This window comes from Myxine glutinosa, chromosome 7 (genome assembly GCF_964187855.1).
Source record: "Myxine glutinosa chromosome 7, kmMyxGlut1.1, whole genome shotgun sequence".
NCBI classification, from domain to species: domain Eukaryota; kingdom Metazoa; phylum Chordata; class Myxini; order Myxiniformes; family Myxinidae; genus Myxine; species Myxine glutinosa.
In genome coordinates this window covers 156,383,757-156,403,737 of record NC_136267.1, presented here as the reverse complement: position 1 = coordinate 156,403,737, position 19,981 = coordinate 156,383,757, and the positions used below count along the sequence as shown (strand labels likewise).

General features: G+C 47.6%; 1 protein-coding gene across 2 annotated transcripts in view; it reads left to right on the top strand.

The window, feature by feature from the left end:
* Positions 1-19,981, top strand: part of LOC137431766 (inactive dipeptidyl peptidase 10) — a 707,001-nt gene that overhangs the window by 563,197 nt on the left and 123,823 nt on the right. For both annotated transcript variants that reach the window (XR_010985336.2, XM_068123461.2), the window contains exons 12-13: positions 17,397-17,435; positions 17,578-17,685. Coding sequence is in view for 1 of the 2 variants with exons in the window: in XM_068123461.2 (XP_067979562.2) it covers positions 17,397-17,435; positions 17,578-17,685 (147 nt within the window). In the remaining variant the exon portion in view is untranslated. The remainder of the gene's footprint in view (positions 1-17,396; positions 17,436-17,577; positions 17,686-19,981) is intronic.

Here is a 19,981-nt window from a genome sequence, read left to right as displayed (position 1 = left end):
TGCCTTGGCTGTTCACACCAGACGATATCGGCCCTGGTGGACAGAGACACCCTCCACAACTCTGCTGATGCCAGACCTCGATCAGGGAGGCCAAGAGTCACCACTGCAAGGCAGGACAGGGAGATGGTCCGAAGTCACCTGCGGGATCGATTCCGTCCAGCATCCCGCACTGCGGCAGAAACTACGGGGCGTGCAAACCCACGGATCTCCAATGATACTGCACGAAGACGACTGCATGACTATGGTCTGACTGCCAGAAGACCATACAGAGGCCCCGTGATAACGGCTGCCCATCGCCGCAACCGACAGAGATGGTGCCAGCAGCATCAGCGGTGGACCTTGGCGCAGTGGAATGAGGTCGCTTTCAGCGATGAGTCAAGGTTCTGTGTGGAAATATTTGAAAATGTTTTTTTTTGTTTGAAATGTAATAAAATTGTAACCGTTTAAAAATAAAACCAAACCAACAATTGCTAATTGAAACATTGGCATTTTATTGATGACATGACAAGTTTTTGACCAAGATACACCATCTCATCAGTTTGTTCCGCAGTACAGAACAGCACAGGGTGCAATGTCAGTCCCCTTTCAATAGCGTGTGTGGCCACCATTGTTTTGGATACAGGCAGTGCATCGTCGGCGTATACTGCCTCCCAGTCTTTGGATGGATTGCTGCTGGATTCTGTCCCCACTCAGTCCTCAATGTCTGAAGCAGCTCTGCCCGTGTCCTGGCCCTGCCAACTACGCGTCTCCCAAGCTCATCCCACAGGTGCTCTATGGGATTCAGGTCAGGGGAGAGCGCAGGCCACTGCATGGTGTTGATGTTCTCGCCTTGGAGAAATGCAGTGGTAAAGCGAGCAGCATGGGGGGACGAGCGTTGTCATGCTGAAAGGTTCTCAGTTCTGGGTGGTCTCGCAGGAATGGCAGCAGATGATGGTCGCAGGATATTATCCACATACCGCTGGCGTTAAGATTCCCATCCACAACGACCAGTGGCGTCCTGTACCGGCCTGATATGGCGGCCCACACCATCACACTTGGGCCACCCCACCTGTTGGCTTGACACACGCAACAATCGGCATATCGCTCGTGAGTTCTTCTCCAGACACGCTCATGCCAATCAGGACTGTCCACACAGAACCTTGACTCATCGCTGAAAGTGACCTCGTTCCACTGCGCCAAGGTCCACCCGCTTGATGCTGCTGGCACCATCTCTGTCGGTTGTGCGGCGATGGGCAGCCGTCATCACGGGGCCTCTGTATGGTCTTCTCGCAGTCAGACCATAGTCATGCAGTCGCTCTTCGTGCAGTATCATTGGAGATCCGTGGGTTTGCACGCCCCGGAGTTTCTGCCGCAGTGCGGGATGCTGGACGGAATCGATCCCGCAGGTGACTTCGGACCATCTCACTGTCCTGCCTTGCAGTGGTGACTCTTGGCCTCCCTGATCGTGGTCTGGCATCTGCAGAGTTGTGGAGGGTGTCTCTGTCCACCAGGGCCGATATCGTCTGGTGTGAACAGCCAAGGCGACGTGCCACCTCACGGTAGCTCAGTCCGGCCTTGCAGCATGCCCAGGGCACGCTGCCGTTGATCCCTTGACAATCGTGGCATGTTGCTTGAAATGCCCATTTTGCACTGGCCTTTTTAAAGCCAATATCAAGACATCACATGCAGCTCATTAAAATCATCCCGTACCCCTTGGCTAATCACTGACAGTCTAAACGGCTGTTCAACAGCTGTGCTATGAAGTGAACATTGAAGGTTCAAGTGACCATCCGTGACCGTTTTGTCTGACAGTGAGGACACTATTGTCCACAAATAAGTTCACACATTTACTACACGCAGTGTTATTGTTGATATTTAAAGGTTTCAAAGGTGGTAAGTTTCTTTTGCGTTTTAGTATATATATATATATATATATATATATATATATATATATATATATATATATAATATATATATATATATATATATATATGTATATATATATATATATGTATATATATGTATATATATATATATATATATATATATATATATATATATATATATATATATATATATATATATATATATATATATATATATATATATATAACTAGAACGATACTCTTCGATGACACGACGTCGACCGATATGCCTCCACCCACATTATTACATCACTATAATACTTGTACCAGGTTTGCTTTAAATCCATTCTGCTGTGCCAAAGTTAGCACATATTTACCTGACTTGACCTCTGACATTTGACCTATTGACCCTAAAATGTAATCAGTTCATGTATACATCATTATACATTCTGTTACGTGGTCCTCCCGGTAACTACCTGGTCTTGGTGACCCCCGGACCGTGGGGGGACCCCGCCAGAAAGATATATGGTTTATACGCTTTCGTAATGCAATCAATATGAAAGACACAAACAATTCAGGTCAATAAGCAACCCCACACCAAGGATCCGGATTAATTAATAATATATTCTCAATCCATCAACAACAATCAACAATCAATCAACAATATTACTAAGATGGCCATCTCATATATTTCCCCCCTTTCCCCACTCACGACCCCTCAATGGTCACTGTCCCTCACAATGTCTCTGGGCCCCTCCAGACCAAGGTGAAGGTCGACTTCTCCGCACACGGGCGGTTGAACGAACCCCTGGCTGACGTGTTCCAAACGTGCACGTCGCATACCGGGAACAGCTGCTGCAGCACACACCTCCTTGCAAAGCAAAGCGGGCAAAGCAAAGCGTGGCTCGCAAAGAGCGCGAGGTCCAAGGTGCGACCCATACGCGTCCTTGTAGACGTTGAGGCGAACTGTGCCGGACGCTTGGTTCCGTGCACGAACCCACGGCAACTTGACGTGTAATCGGTAATTACCCCGCGCAGGTAACTCCTTTCACCAGACGGGCTTTCAAACGCAGCGTCCCCCACGCTGCTCAATATCGACACCGCTCGCGTCGGAGATGGGCGATGACCAGAAGATGGCCGCTTCTCCCGGACCTTGTCTTTTTCTTTTCCTTCCGGTTCACCATCCCGTTTCCGGTCTCCTGTTATCCAGAGCGCCTCGAACCATTTAACCACAACAAACTTTAATAGAATAAACATTAATAAGCAATGACCTGAATAGTAATTCACATAAATTCACATAAATCCGTAACACTCCCCCCCCTTCAAGAAAGAAAGTTTGAACCCAGCGAAAACTTTCTTTGCCGGCCAACTTTGATAAACAAACCCGATAACTCACACCCCCAATTCCTCAGTTCCCCCCGGGCACAATTATCACTTAAAAATAAAGCAACAAAATTTCACAAAAACCCCCAGATTAATTCACTCTGGACAAAGCGTCAACAACTTCTAGTTGCTCTTGGATGGAGGCCCAGCTGAGTACTCACTACATGGACGCCTTAAGGAATGTGGGGTTCACGGTTAGTCCGGAGAGGAAAGTTCATTACATGGACGCCTTTAAGAACGTGGAGTTCACGGTTAGTCCGTGTAGGAACGTTCCCTCCCGGGACGCCTTTTAAGAACGTGGCGTTCACGGTTAGCCCGTGTAGGAGCCCAGGCTCGGCGGCTCCACCGTATATAGAGTGCTTCAACTTCTCCGGACTCCTAACAGTTACGGTGGGACCCCTTGTCCCAGCAGTCCCCTGACTGGTGGTCTCCTTCTCGGCCAGTCCTCTGCCAATCATTCTTTCGGGAGATGCCGTAACTCTGGGAGCCTCCATTGTAATATCGGCTGCAGCCAACACCAAAACTACCGCCAAGTGGTCCTCTTCTGTAGACCTCTCGACGCCTACGAAATGCCTTCCCTACTGTTATGGTCCGACCCTCCAAATCCTTACCATTCCAATTCTTCTCTGCCTCCCTGGCATCTCTTGTGCTTGCAAACGTGACAAAGCCGAACCCTCTTGACCGTTGCGTTTCCCTGTCTTCTACCACCCGCACTTCCACCAGCGGCCCATATCTGTTGAAGACAGAGGTCAGAACTTCTTCCTCTTTGTTGAAGTTCAGTCCCCCTACGAATAACTTGCAACTTTTGTCACCATCCCGAGCTGGGGTGGTGTTATTTCCCCTGCGGGGCTCTTTACCCACCCTCGGGTTACCATAAATTTGCCCCCCGGCCAAATCATTCCCGATAATCACAGATACCCCCTCTACAGGAAGCGTGGCTTGTAAACCGACGGTGACCGGTCCTGACACCAAATCGGATTCCAAATGGATGACATGAAGTGGGGCACTAACACAGCCACCGATCCCTTGTAACCGAACACTATCACCAGTTGCGGTACTCTTTGACAATGACAAAATGCCTTCAAGCATTAAGGATTGATGGGCTCCTGTGTCCCTCAATACCCTAACAGGTCTTGGGTTCGTCAAGTCTCCCTCGAGTGAGACAAACCCCTCATAAATAAATGGTTGGTAACTCTTCTGTGGGCGATTTCTTACGCTAGCCATCGCATTCGGAGTTGTAATAGTCGGACTCCGCTCTGGGTTGTCCCTTTTCATGAGGTAACAACTGGACATCAAGTGTCCAGGTTTTTTGCAAAAGGCGCAAGTAGGCCCGGAGGAAAAACTCGTGGTCTGCCTCGGGCCCCCCGGGAAATAGGTTTGTCTTGGGCCCGTAGTCCTCTGATTTCTAACAGTTGGGGTATCAGAGTTGTCCCCATAATCATCTCGAGGCCGCCGCCATGTATTGTCGTTCTCCGCACCAGGTGTTCCATAACTCCCCTGCTGAAGTCTAGGCGAGGAGTTAGGTTTGTGGACCCCTATCCGGTGTGTTAAGGCATAATCATCTGCCATGGTGGCTGCGTCCCACAACTTTGGTACTTTCTTTTCCTGCAGGTACACTTTGATGTCCTCGTGGACACACTGTTGAAATTCCTCCACCAGGATCAAGTCACGCAATGTTTCGAAGTCTTTCCCGACTCCTTTTGACTCACACCACCGATCAAACATGTTTTCTTTCACTCTGGCAAACTCCACATGGGTCTCACTCTCCCTCTTCCTGGCATTCCTGAATTTTTGCCGGTAAGCTTCAGGAACCAACTCATAGGCTTTGAGAATGTGCTTCTTCAATACCTCATAATCTGCACATTGATGCATTGGTAGCGCCGAATAAATATCTTGAGCTTTACTCACCAGCACACTTTGCACCAGTATGGTCCAGGCCTCCTCCGGCCAGTTTAACTGTCGAGCCACTTTCTCAAAGTGTGGAAAAAATTTAGCGACTTCCCTTTCACTGAAGGGTGGAACCAGCCTCACATGTCTGCCCACATCCCAGATTTTCTGGCTAGGTGTCGGCCCAGTCAGCAAGGGTGGTACCTCTCCCCGTTCTCTCATTAACTCCAGCTCCTTGAATTTAATTTCTTGCTGAAGCGCCATGTCACGTTCCTTTAATTCCCTTTCGGCTTTTCTCTCCTCTGCTTCGAGTTCCCTTGCAGCTCTCCTCCCCTCTGCTTTTCTCCCTTCTAACCTTTCCTGGAGTTCTCGTTCCACTCTCCTTTCCTCTGCTTGTTTCTCTTCTCTCCTCTCTTCTGCTTTCCTTTCTTCTTCTGCTCTTTCCTTTTCTGCTTTCCTTTCTTCTTCTGCTCTTTCCTTTTCTGCTTTCCTTTCCTCTTCTGATCTTTCCTTTTCTGCTTTCCTTTCTTCTTCTGCTCTTTCCTTTTCTGCTTTCCTTTCTTCTTCTGCTCTTTCCTTTTCTGCTTTCCTTTCTTCTTCTGCTCTTTCCTTTTCTGCTTTCCTTTCTTCTTCTTTGATCCGTTCCTGAAGTTCTCGTTCCACTCTCCTTTCCTCTGCTTGTTTCTCTTCTCTCCTCTCTTCTGCTTTCCTTTCCTCTTCTGCTCTTTCTTTTTCCGCTTTCCTTTCTTCTTCTTTTAACCTTTCCTGGAGTTCTCGTTCCACTCTCCTTTCCTCTGCTTGTTTCTCTTCTCTCCTCTCTTCTGCTTTCCTTTCCTCTTCTTTGATCCGTTCCTGGCTCCGTAATTGCAACTCCAGTTTCCGGAGCTCAACGTCTTCTGGTTCTTCGGGTAGCCACTGCCAGGCTAACTCGTCCCATGTTCCTAATCCCACCATAGATTGTATCACCGTGGTCTGCAACTCTGCCTTCCTCAAATTAGTTCGGACCTCCAAGTTAAAATGTTTGGCCAATTTCCAGAGGTCCGCTTTTAGTAACGCTCGGAACTGTGCCTCACTAGGTGTTACCGCAAAGTTCTGTGCAACAAACGCCATGGTGACTATCGTTAACACCTGTTAACCTTCACCCAAGACTTTACCACAATTTCTAAAAAATTTACCAATTAATAATTAAATAATTAATTTTAATGAATAAAAATTATTATTTTATTATGTTATACAATTTTAGATCCCGGAATTCAATTGGACGAGCCCCCAATTCTGTTACGTGGTCCTCCCGGTAACTACCTGGTCTTGGTGACCCCCGGACCGTGGGAGGACCCCGCCAGAAAGATATATGGTTTATACGCTTTCGTAATGCAATCAATATGAAAGACACAAACAATTCAGGTCAATAAGCAACCCCACACCAAGGATCCGGATTAATTAATAATATATTCTCAATCCATCAACAACAATCAACAATCAATCAACAATCAATCAACAATATTACTAAGATGGCCATCTCATATATTTCCCCCCTTTCCCCACTCATGACCCCTCAATGGTCGCTGTCCCTCACAATGTCTCTGGGCCCCTCCAGACCAAGGTGAAGGTCGACTTCTCCGCACACGGGCGGTTGAACGAACCCCTGGCTGACATGTTCCAAACGTGCACGTCGCGTACCGGGAACAGCTGCTGCAGCACACACCTCCTTGCAAAGCAAAGCGGGCAAAGCAAAGCGCGCGAGGCCCAAGGTGCGACCCGTACGCGTCCTTGTAGACGTTGAGGCGAACTGTGCCGGACGCTTGGTTCCGTGCACGAACCCACGGCAACTTGACGTGTAATCGGTAATTACCCTGCGCAGGTAACTCCTTTCGCCAGACGGGCTTTCAAACGCAGCGTCCCCCACGCTGCTCAATATCGACACCGCTCGCGTCGGAGCTGGGCGATGACCAGAAGATGGCCGCTTCTCCCGGACCTTGTCTTTTTCTTTTCCTTCCGGTTCACCATCCCGTTTCCGGTCTCCTGTTATCCAGAGCGCCTCTAACCCTTTAACCACAACAACCTTTAATAGAATAAACATTAATAAGCAATGACCTGAATAGTAATTGACATAAATTCACATAAATCCGTAACAATACCTATACCAAGTTTTAATTTAAATCCCTTCAGCTGTTCACAAGTTCACATTTTTACCAGACATGACCTTTGAACTTTGGCCTTTGACCTCGGGACCCCCAAAATCTAATCAGCTCATCTTTACATCATTATTCATATCTGTAACAATTTTTAATTCGATCCCTTTAGCCATTCTCAAGTTATAGACCTATTAAAGACTTTGACCTTTGACCTCTTGACGCCAAATTATAATCATTTAATCTTTACATCATTATGCATACCCATACCAAGGTTGAATTAGATCACTTCAGCTGTTCTCAAGTTGTATACCTATTACAGATTTGACCTTTGACCCCAAAATATAATCACTCAATCTTTACAATATTGTACATACCCGTACCAAGTTTGAATTAGATCACTTCAGCTGTTCTCAAGTTAGACTTATTACAGATTTTACCTTTGACCTCAAAATCTAATAAGTTAATCTTTACATCATTATACATACCTGTACTAAGTTTGAATTAGATACCTTTAGCTGTTCTCAAGTTATAGACCTATTACAGATTTGACATTTGTCCTTGGACCCCAGAATCTCATCACTTAATCTTTACATCAATCTACATAACTGTACCAAAATTTGGTCAAAATCCCATTACTGGTTCACAAGTTATCATAACAGTATTTTTTTTTGCCTAACTTGACCTCTGACGTTTGCCCTTTTACCAAAATCTAATTAGTTCATCTTTACCTCATCATACATACTACATACATACCTGTGCCAAATTTGACGAAGATCCCTTTAGCCGTTCTCAGGTTATCGCGGCAACGAAAACCTATATAGGTAGTAATGACGGACTGGACGACCTGAAAACATAATGCCTCCGGTGACTTCGTCGGTGGAGGCATAAAATATATACACACTTTATAACTCTTCAAAATATTATTACACAAATCTAATGTGCTGGCCCAATGGTCTAATGGATTGGAAACGTTTATATAAAGGAGCACCCGACATCTGGCAAATAAAATACATTTCATTCTTCATGCTGGTGCATGAATAAAATTGGCGCCCCTTTATATGAACTTTTCTAGAGCATTACTTGGTTCCTCTTCAGAACGCAAGGGTAGTTCAGAAAGTTCAGAAAAGCACACGATCTTTTTTGAATGGTCCTTATTTTGTATTGTTTGGCATTTTCTACAAGCGATGGAATGGAATGTCCCTTCTGTTCTATACAGTGCCACATTACATGGCACATACTATATAAAGGGGCCTTTTCTATGCCCCTGCCATTTTTACCCAAGAATATATATATATATATATATATATATATATATATATATATATATATATATATATATATATATATATATATATATAAATATAGTTGCGGATCTCTGAGTACGACGCTCCCCTTACCGAGGGGGGGTTAATCACCTCGTCGATTAAGCTGGCCGTCCGAGTCCTGGAGCTATGACATCACTTCCGGTCAGCGCTGAATAGGGTGATAGGCCAATTGATCCTATTACCTAATTACCAGCACCTCCCGGTAAGCGAGGGAATGAGCCCCGCCTGAGCCGCGGCTGTAATGGACACGCCGAGCGAAGCGAGCCACGACCCAGGCCGTTAACAAAGACTAGACCCGATTATAAGCGGTTCCTATATCGTGCCACCGATATTCAATTGGGGACAGGACGAAAGCGATCGGATGAGAAGAAATCAGATAAAGGAAGAACACAGAATTTATTGTACAATAATGAAGAGGAAACGAAAGAGGAAGAAGATACAAAAGAAGGAAATAAAAGGACACAGGGCAACCTTAAACACTCTTAATTAACACGCCCAGGACAGAACAAACACACTTACACGAAAAGGTGGTGGTGGTGGTGGTGGGAAGGAAGAGAAGGGTCCAGGCAGCTGGTAGGCGTCGAGGTAGGCGGTGAGGTCCGGCTCCGACCTCGCGCTCCGGTCCACGCTCCGGGTGTTCACTTGTTTAAGGTTGCCCTGTGCGCTTCGCACATCCGGTGCTGCCGGTCGCACTTAGGTGACCGGCGCTGCCGGTCGCACGAGCGACCGGCAGCTTCGCGTGGCGTTTAACGTGAGTGGACAATTATATCGCAGCTTCTCTGGCTCGTCTCTCTGGCTCATCTCTTCAAGTAGTCCCACGCACCCGCTTATATTGCCCACTCGCGTATTAAGCCGCTTGCCTTTTGGATCCGCCTACCGGTGAGCTGGCCTCGGCTCTGATTGGTTGATGAGGGCTCCTTGAGGGCTCCTTTGACAGCCATCCCTTTGAGGGATGAGGGCTCCTTTGACAGCCAGTTGACAGGGGGGCCACGCCTCCTCCCGGCGCTCCGCACTTCTGCCCAAAATGAGCACATGTCTAATGGCGTTTTGTGCAGCAAACGCGGCCAACAAAAAGGCAGGGAAGAGCATGGGCATGAACAACCCCGACTGTAGGTGCTACTGGCACTTTGGAGAGAGAGAGAGATTGGGGGTAATTGAAGGGGCCTAGGTTATTTGATTAATACACCGCAGATTCAACTATTGGAAACAGATCCTTACCTGAAACACATACTAATGAAATAACTAAAGAAGAATCTATGGTGTCCTACATGTTGCAATATGACCTAACTAGGGTGCTACCTTTGACCTTTTACACAAAAAATGGGAATATTTACAGGGGATTATTTATAAGGGATTATTACAATATTTACAAAGTGGAGGGTTCTAAAAACCGCAACTATATATATATATATATATATATATATATATATATTGTTGCGGATCTCAGCACCGGCCTTTTCCCCTTACCAAGGGGGGATTAGTCCCCTTGTCTTTGACTATCCGACGGGACCCGGGACCTATGATGTCCTTCCCGGACAGCGTTAAATAGGGTTTTAGGGCTAAGAATTCGCTATTACCTAAGTACTAACGCTGCCCAGAAACGAGGAAATATGCCACGCCCGAATCACAGGTGTTGGTGGATACGCCGAGCGGTAGCGGACCCATGACCCGAGCTGTTAGCAATGACTAAACCCGATGCAAGCGGTTATTAATCGTGCCACGCTTACCCAATGGGGGAAATCACGGAAACGGTCGAATTTGGAAGAAAAGGAATAACAAGGTTTATTTACACTTTGTACAATAATCAGCAGAAGAACACAATGCAGCCATAAACAGTCCTATACTTATCCCCTGGACAAACGGGCCCGTTCACAATCAGACACACTCACATGGGGTTTGCAGTTGACCAGGTCAGCACGTCCAGGAATGGCATCCGGGCAGCTCTTCCTCAGGTACCCAACTCGCACCGCGAATAAAATGAATAAAGACTGCCAGGAGCTCTCCACTTGTCGTTAGCGCGCACGGGATTATTACAGGGCGAACGGTAGGGCTGGCTTTGGCGGTTACACTTGCGGCGGCAGCCGCGCATGTATTAATTGAATAGTTCAGTATGCGCTCACAATGCGCTCTTCAATCAAGGGCTCTCGACACTGTCGTGTGCACGCCGATCCTCTCAATACAGTTCTCACAAGCGCCTCTCCCTTCTCAACTGTGGTCCAACTCGAGCGCCTGCCTCTCCCTTCTCATAACTGACGTGGGGGCCTTGTGCAAAGGGTTTTATTGCCATGCCCTTGGAACCCTCTGGAAATCACCAGACGTTCTTCACCACGCCCTATCACGCCATGCCCTCTGAGCCCTGGTTGGCTGATGGCTCTTACCGTCACCGCCTCTGACGCGCTGCTTGACGCGGCCACACCTCGACCCTCGCGCTCCTCCCTCTTCTTAGGCCTACCTCGTGTTACTTGACTAGTTTCGAGCAAAAAAAGGGCATCGAACGCTGCCGGCAGCCAAAGCGTAACAAACTTGAGGGATGCCAAATGGGGCGCGGGATCGAGTTTGCCCATAGGTGAAATTGAAGGGTGGCCGCAAAATGAAAGGGACCTAAGCTCATTTCTTTACACAACGCAGATGTTACTAGGGAAATGGCCTACTCTTGCACATACTATGACATAACTAATACTCTAAGTGGGCCTACGTGTTGCTTGTGCACTAACCTTGGGGGGCAAACCTTTAACCTTTAATGATGTTATATATACAAATCTCAAAACCGTATCACTGCCCCCCTCCTTCGCCAGGCTCGTCCCTGAACCGAACCCACACAAGTGAGAACGACCGGTTTTGAGCAAGTTTCAGGACTAGTTTTTAAATTCCGTGTGACACTTAGATGTGGTTCCCCTCTATATTTAATCTAACACCCTGTGTGTGTCAGTTTTACAACACTAAATATGTCCCACCTACTGCGTTGTGTACTAACTAACAGACTCACACCCACAGCTAACCGAATTGCGGAAATAATTCTCAAACTATACATAGAGCCGGTGGGAAGCATGTTATTTACAAGGCTAACTAATTATTTACAGTTCTACAACCCAGGACCTGTTCTTTTGTGGGAAAGAAAATTTGAGGAGAGAAGGAACACAATGCACTGCACCAATACACCATTACAAGAAATGCACAATCATGCACAATCATCAAAAACACACAATAAATGCTGGCTTTTGCTGCTTGGCTGCTGCTGGGCTGCTGCTTCGTGCGTCTTTCTGTTTCGTCTTCGGTGTGCCATAATTAAACTTGGAGATCTTCCTTCCTGACACACCGGAATAAATAAAATGCACAAACCGTGTCCGTTTTTATTTGCAGGGCCCTCTCATGGTCCATCTGCGTGACTTTTACGCCACTTAGAATCAGTGGTCCGCAGGGCAAGATAATGTTTGCAGCAATTGTCTGCTCCAGCAAAGGTGCCATTCCACAGAATGTGTGGTCCATTAGGTGTATTGGTACAGCAAGAGGTAGCAGAGTGCAGCTGCACAGGTGTAGCAAAGTGCAGCCGCACAGCTCAGGGTTCCTGCACACACCCCTCAACAAAAATATGGGTCCATGGGTGGGGAGGAAAGACAAAGCAGAGAGTTAGCGGAGGAAAGGGCGCAAGGGTACACGTCAATACGAGGCAATGCAACATGAGGGGCGCAGGAGAGCGAGCAGAGAAAGCTCGTCCCTAACCGTTCGTACCCCCCATGTCAGCCTACACTACCCTTGCCCTTCCCCGTATTTACAATTTACAAATTCGTCGCTACGTCTGTCTCCACTATCCCCTCTAATTCCAAATTCGTCATCCAATCCCTCCCAAGAAGGAAGAGATGGAATTACACACAATGTCACTTCCACGTCATGATGCGCCTCACCATCGAAATCGTTTGCAAAATCTGGTGTGGAGTTTCGTCTCCTTGGTGAGTGGATGTGGATGGTGTGAAGAGATTCTCATCCTAGGTATACTCTAATGATATTAACTCTTAAACTACCCGGGGTCATGCCCTGCCAATTGGCATCTTTAAACTATCTGGTTCTAAAAACCAATTCCCATTGACCATCCTGTGGTGCCTTCCAAATTTGGGGTCTCACTCCACCAATTTTTCACTACTGTGCCTTCGCACAATTTCGGGGCTGGGTCGTGTGGCTCTACTAGCAGGTATACCTACCTGTGCACCTCCGCCACTGAAGTCGCCACCCGAGCTTACCATGCTCCTTACAACTACCCAAATCGGGGAAGGCCCCTCCTGGCTCTCTCACCCCTCTGATGCCCTCTCTGGCATTGGGCTACCCGTGTCCTTCTCTTGGATCCTCGGGCCCCACTGAACACTACTCTGAACTCTAACTGACTCCCAGAGCCTACCTGCGGCCTCACCTGGCCGACAGACAACCAGTGGCGGAGTGCCCCAATAACCATATGCACCAACAGGCCCACACGCCCAGCCATTTCCACAGACTCACGCACCCATCCAAGCAATACCTTGCTACTATCTGAACCACAGATGTCAATATCCAAACAATTTACCTAAACCTTCTACCTAACTTTAAACTACCCTCCCCTGGTATTCGTGAAAGGGTCCATCTTCCTCCATCCACTCCTTCGCACCATGCACTCCACACCACTCATTCCACACCACTTACTCCAGACCATTTATTCCACACACCTGTTTTCCACTTGCACACCATGCAAGCCTATTCACTCAACACAACTCCATTTACCCTCAATACACCACTTATACACTTCTACACACACACAGCATCATCTAGCTAACTACTTCCCTCTAATACTTGTGCCTTCCCGTATTCCCTTACACTAAGCACTTCCCTCGTCATTAACATCCACCTAATCTCTCTACGTCCCCTCTACCTGTCCAAAAGTCACTACTTAAATCTCATGTCTCATGAAGTCATTTCTAAATCCCTAACAATATCCTAGCCCGCCCTCGGCTAGGTTTCACTGCCATCTCCATAATCTATAGCTCATGTGCCCCAACATGATAAAGCTACCATTCGCCAACACTATTGCTATTCCAGTCCTCTGAACTATGAGCCTCTCCGTGCGGCAATACATTTTCGGCCCAGCTCGGCTTCGAAAAGTTGAGCAATGCATGCGGGTGGCTTGTCTACTTTGGTTGGGCCCGTCCGGCATTTTCGATTCTGGGGAGGAGGCATGCTTGGGCCAAGGTTCCAGGTGCCATCCCTGCGCGGAGCCTTTCGGTCTCCGGCACGATGGCCCAACCTCCCCCGGTCGGAGCACCGCGCCCGCAAGGGGGCGAAGGTCCGACATCTCCTTCCTCCCCTCAAACCGTGCCGTTCGCCTTTACGACGCGGCACCGACCATACAGGGCGGGGCCAGGCACGAATCGTGCACGGCGCTCCTTGCGAGACCGCCGCGACAACGATCCCCGCCAGTCCCCGCAGCACACAAAGCGCACCACACCCGAGAGCTCGCGTCGGCTATACGTCGGCCTAAACGCTAACCCCCCGGTCTGGGTCGATGCCCGAATCGCATTCTCACACCACGTGACCCGTTTCTCACTCGCACAACGTGGCGCTCCAGCGCCTCCCATACACCCCCTGCTTTCGGTTACCACACGCTCTCGTGCATTCTCTTTTCTTGCACACTCAGGTGCACACCACTCAGGTGCACTCATGCTGCTCGCACACTCCATTATCACCCACTCCTCTGTTACACACTCCGTAACACACTTGGCCATCGCACACCCTCACGTACACTCTCCCGTTACGTACTCCGTAACAACCACAGGTGTGCACTCTTTTGCTGCACACCCAATCACGTGCTCTGGTGTGCACTCCTGCACACTTTCTTCAGCCATCGCACACTCTGTGTCACACTCTTCACACATACACTCCATTGGGCATTCACTCTCACTCTCGGTTTCACACTCATGCTTCGTTGCCTTTCGCGCACACGCGCCATTCACCTTCACACAGCGCACCACGGACCTTCCACGGGCGCCCGGGTGACGTCGCGATCCCAAGCGCGCGACAAATCTTTTCACGCCAAACACTTTCGAGCCATACATTTTCGCACCATACACGCTCCTACTCACCTTTGGGATTCTCTTCTCCTGCAACCGCACCTGCAAACTTTCATTGGGGTTAGGCAGCATGACAACACGATGTGAATCCAGACTTTGTGCGCATTCCATTTCTTTCTTCGATTCATTTCCCGATTCTATCTCTGCCGTCTCTTCAACCCCAATTTCAAATATAATTTCTTTTTCTTTATTAAGCTCGACGACCGCTGGCGCACATAAAATAAAATTTTCCAATTCAGCGGCCGTCAGCTTTTCCATACCCCCGATTTCTACGCCAGTCATTTTAACTGCGCTCGGCCCTACCTTGCTTTCCACGCGTTCCTCACGTCGCGCTACCCCGTCGCGTACCTTTGCGACTTTATTGCTCGACCCGCGCCTTATATCCTACCCCATTGTGTCCATCCGAGTACTCATTTTATTCTTCTCACATATCGCCTCCTCCCTCATATTCATTTCATCCAACTTTTCGTTCATTTCCTGTCTTGACACTCCCATGATAGCTAAGAATTGCATCATGAATGATTGCATGTCAAAACCCGCCTGCACAGCGGGCTTGGCTGCCGCCGCCAAGTGTGAGGCGTCGCCATTTTCTACCCCTGCTACCTCTACTGCTGTACCCTCATCAATTGCATCCTCCATTTCTCCCAATTCTTCCCGGGGTCCTGGGTTGATTCTACCTCCTCATCCTCCTCATTTACCCCCACCATTTACCCCCACCAAGAGCATCCGACCGTCTTGGTTATCCATGGCACGATTTTACATTTGGATGTTAATAATTAAATTTTGGCCGCTCGTAATTTTGAGTGCGTTAGGCGCACATCGGGTCCGATCCAAACTCCTGACACCAATTGTTGCGGATCTCAGCGCCGGCCTTTTTCCCTTACCAAGGGGAGATTAGTCCCCTTGTCTTTGACTAGCCGACGGGACCCGGGACCTATGATGTCCTTCCCGGACAGCGTTAAATAGGGTTTTAGGGCTAATAATTCGCTATTATCTAAGTACTAACGCTGCCCAGAAACGAGGAAATACGCCACGCCCGAATCACGGGTGTTGGTGGATACGCCGAGCGGTAGCTGACCCATGACCCAAGCCGTTAGCAATGACTAAACCCGATCAAAGCGGTTATTAATCGTGCCATGCTTACCCAATGGAGGAAATCACGGAAACGGTCGAATTTGGAAGAAAAGGAATAACAAGGTTTATTTACACTTTGTACAATAATCAGCAGAAGAAAACACAGTGCAGCCTTAAACAGTCTTATACTTATCCCCTGGACAAACGGGCCCGTTCACACTCAGACACACTCACACGGGGTTTGCAGCCAGACAGGTCGATGGTCCAGGGATGGCGGCCAGGCAGCTCGTTCTACGGTCCCCAACTCGCACCGCGAAGTAGATGAATGCAGCTACCAGGAGCTCTCCACGTGTCGTTGGCGAGCACGGGATTATTACAGGGCGAACGGTAGGGCTGGCTTTGGCGGTTACACTTGCGGCTGCAGCCACGTACCTAATAAGCGAATAGTTCAATATGCGCTTCTCAATCAATGGTCTCGACAAATCCTTCCAATACTGTCGTGCGCACGCCGGTCCTCCGAATACTTTTCGTACGAGTGCTCCGAATCAGACCTCTCCAACAAGTCCTCCTCAATACAGTTCTGTCGCACGAGTCCTTTTCCAGCCAGTCCTTACAAGCACTCTCCTTTCTCAACTCCGTATGCATGCGAGTCCTTTCAAGGGCTGTGTGTGCTGGCTTATATAGCCTTGCCCAGCGAACCCTCTGGAACTTACTAGACGCGTCTTGCCACGCCCTATCACGCCATGCCCTCTCAGCCCTGGTTGGCTGGTAGCCCTTACCGTCATCGCCTTCTGACGCGCTGCTTGACGCGGCCACACCTCGACCCTCGCGCTCCTCCCTCTTCTTAGGCCTACCTCGTGGTACTGGACTAGTTCGAGCGAACAAAGGGCACCGAATGCTGCCGGCAGCCAAAGCATAACAAACTTGAGGGATGCCAAATGGGGCGCGGGATCGAGTTTGACCATAGGTGAAATTGAAGGGTGGTCGCAAAATGAAACGGACCTAAGCTCATTTCTTTACACAACGCAGATGTTATTAGGGAAATGGTCTACTCTTACACATACTATGACATAACTAATACTCTAAGTGGGCCTACGTGTTGCTTGTGGACTAACTATGGGGGGCAAACCTTTAACCTTTAATGATGTTATATGTACAATCTCAAAACCGTATCAATATATATATATATATATATATATATATATATATATATATATAAATAAATAAATTGTATATACATAAATTCCCCAACACATCATCGTTAGTTTGTTTTCCTTCTGCCTTACTGTGACCTTCGAATTTTTAGAGGAAAATCAAGTAACCCTTATATCATGATTATAAATGTTTTTTTGGAACTTGTAGCATTTGTTCATAGACTTCAAAGAAAGAAAGGGCACTTCAGGAAATGAAGTTCAGTTATCACCAGCACCCTGGATAAATTAAAAGCTCCTGCCCAAATGACCTCAATTCAAACATCAGGCTTTGCCAGCCTGTTCTTGAAACACCTGGGCCAAAAACTTTCCCCAGCTCACCCCACAAGAAGGTGGGAATATTTGGGGCCATTGATGAAGTATTAGTTGTGTTGCTGTATTCGCATCCATTAGTCATGATTACGTTTGACCTTTGACTCCATGTAATGTCATGTTTCTTATGCTGCAGAGGCATCGAGAAACATCTGAAGCCTGGTTGTTTCAACAGGTAACTTGAATATTTATATATTCCGAATAACCTTTTAGATTGAAAGACATCTTAAATTATGAGATACCACTGCAAGAGCACTTTTTAAATACCACCTTTCTTTATTATAAACTTTCACCCACATTATCTCTCACTGCACCAGCATGAGACTCCAGTGGTTTCTACAGATGGAGAGACACTCTTTCTACCGTTATCGACCATGCAAGGTGGTCGAGGAGCTTTCCGTCATCTTGCTGCCATCCCCTTACAGGTACCACTTGAAACAATAATATTGCATTGGTCTATGATTCACATTCAACCTCACCAATTCGAATATCTACACAGTCATAACGAATTATATGAGGCTAATAAGCTTATTGCCCACACGTCTTCACCAGGTAGCATCCAAAATATTAGAAACTCCATTCAGTGCAGCAACAGCTGAACGCAGACCTCATTGCATTTGAAATTAAAGGGATTTTGCCACATTTACGCTGCTGACTGGTGAAGCTATATCATGTTGAGTTGCATCCCCCACCATATTGGAGCATATGAAAACTAGAACGGCACTCAGTAGAGAGCATACCTCCACCTGGTGAGCAGTTTACGTTTTGCATCCCACTGATAGGCCGGATCTGGATTCGGACCTGAAGCAAAATGTATTCGGCCTGTTCTTGTCACCTAACCAATTCATCCACCAAGTTTATTCATAACTCGTCCATAACTTTTTTTTTAATATCACGTTATATATCGCTTTTCACCCGATCTCTCAATGGTGAAGAAACAATTTGTTTATTTATTTTTGGATACAAGATGGAGGCTCGTGTAAGAGCTAACATCAATCACAAAAAACAACAACAAATGCACACACAACACATACAAAAAAGGGAGCGGGGGACAAGATGGGGATAGAGAGGGAAGCACACAAGTACAACAGCAGAGAACAGGGACAACGGAAGATCTGTGGGAATGAGTAGGCTTGGGGGGAGGAGGCATGGGAAGGTGGGGGGGGGAGGGGTAGGGGGGTGGGAAAGTATAAAACACATGGACACTGCTGAAACTTCCAGGAAAGAATAAAGTCGGTATTTCCAAAAAAAAAAGTGGATTTGGGGTGAATTAACGGGGGTTGGAAGAGATCAAGGTTTTGGATGGGGGAAGATAAGAGATGGTGGTGAACAGCTGTTTTAAAGACGTGGAGGGAGGAGTGAGATTGAAGGGAGTGGGGTAGTTTGTTCCAGAGGTGGGAGAAAAGAGGAATGAAAGAGTGAAGGTGAGCAGAGAGCCTACATTTTGGCAGTTTAACTACAAGAGAGTTGCTGGCAGATCTTGTGCGACCTGTAGGAATATTTGGGGGACAGAGCACAGAGAGAGCTGAGGGAGCAAGGCCGGAGAGGAGTCAGTAGAAGACAGAAAGACCACCAACCTGCCTGTGGTGAGTGAGTGAAAGGCACTCGGAGTTAGCTTCATCGCGAGAGATTCCAATGATTCTGAACGCTTTGGTTTCAACAGCGTGAAGCCGAGCTTGATGTGAGGCAGGAGCACCGGCCCAGAGGGGAGAACAGTATTCCATTGAGCTGCGGATGAAAGCCTTGTATGTGGTGAGGAGCTCAGGTGTGCCAAGGAAGGACTTCGCACGACGGAGGATGCCCAGTCGGCGACTGGCTTTGGAGGCCAGCTTGGAAATGTGGTTTTCCCAAGAAAGATCATGGCAGATAGTGAGACCCAAAAGCTTGAGCGACAGAACTTCTTGGAGGATTGTTGAGAACGTAGATGGGAGGGTTGTTCAGTCGGTCTTTTCGGAGAGACATAGTAAGAGTGTGAGATTTGTCAGGATTGAAAGACATGTTCCACTTGTTTGACCATTCTGTGATTTTGTCCAGGTCTGCAGAGAGTGAGGAGGCTGCAGACTGCCGATCTGAGGGATGAGGAATGGTGAGGCAGAGAGTAGAGTCATCAACAAAGAGATAGAGAGGATTTTCCAGAGAGTCGGAGAGATCATTGATGAAGACCAGAAAAAGCACAGGACCCAGAACACTACCTTGGTGAACTCCAGCCTGAACAGGAAGAGGAGATGAGAGAAATCCATTCAGGGCCACACGTTGACTACGACCAGACAGGAAGTCCTCAAGCCATGCGTGAAGATTTCCATGGATACCATAGGAGGAGAGTTTGGTGAGCAGAGCTTGGTGCCAGACCGTATCGAAGGCACGTGATATGTCAAGGCAGACATCTCTGATTTCCTGTTTGGCATTGAGGACCTCCATCCATTGTTGAGACAGCAGAAGCAGCATGTCCACAGTAGAATGACCTGGTCTGAATCCAAATTGATGATCGGAGATCAAGCTATTGGAGAAGAGGAAGGATTTGATATCGGAAGCAATGATTGATTCCATGACTTTTGCTGATAATTGGGAGCAGGCTGATTGGTCTGTGGATGCAAGGATCTGTTTTTGCACCTTTTTTGTATAAAGCGGTAATGTTTGCTGATTTCCAAGATGCTGGAAGATGACCTTGAGCAAAAGAGAGGGTGAAAAGAACAGATTGATGGTGAGATAGAGCGGCAGAGC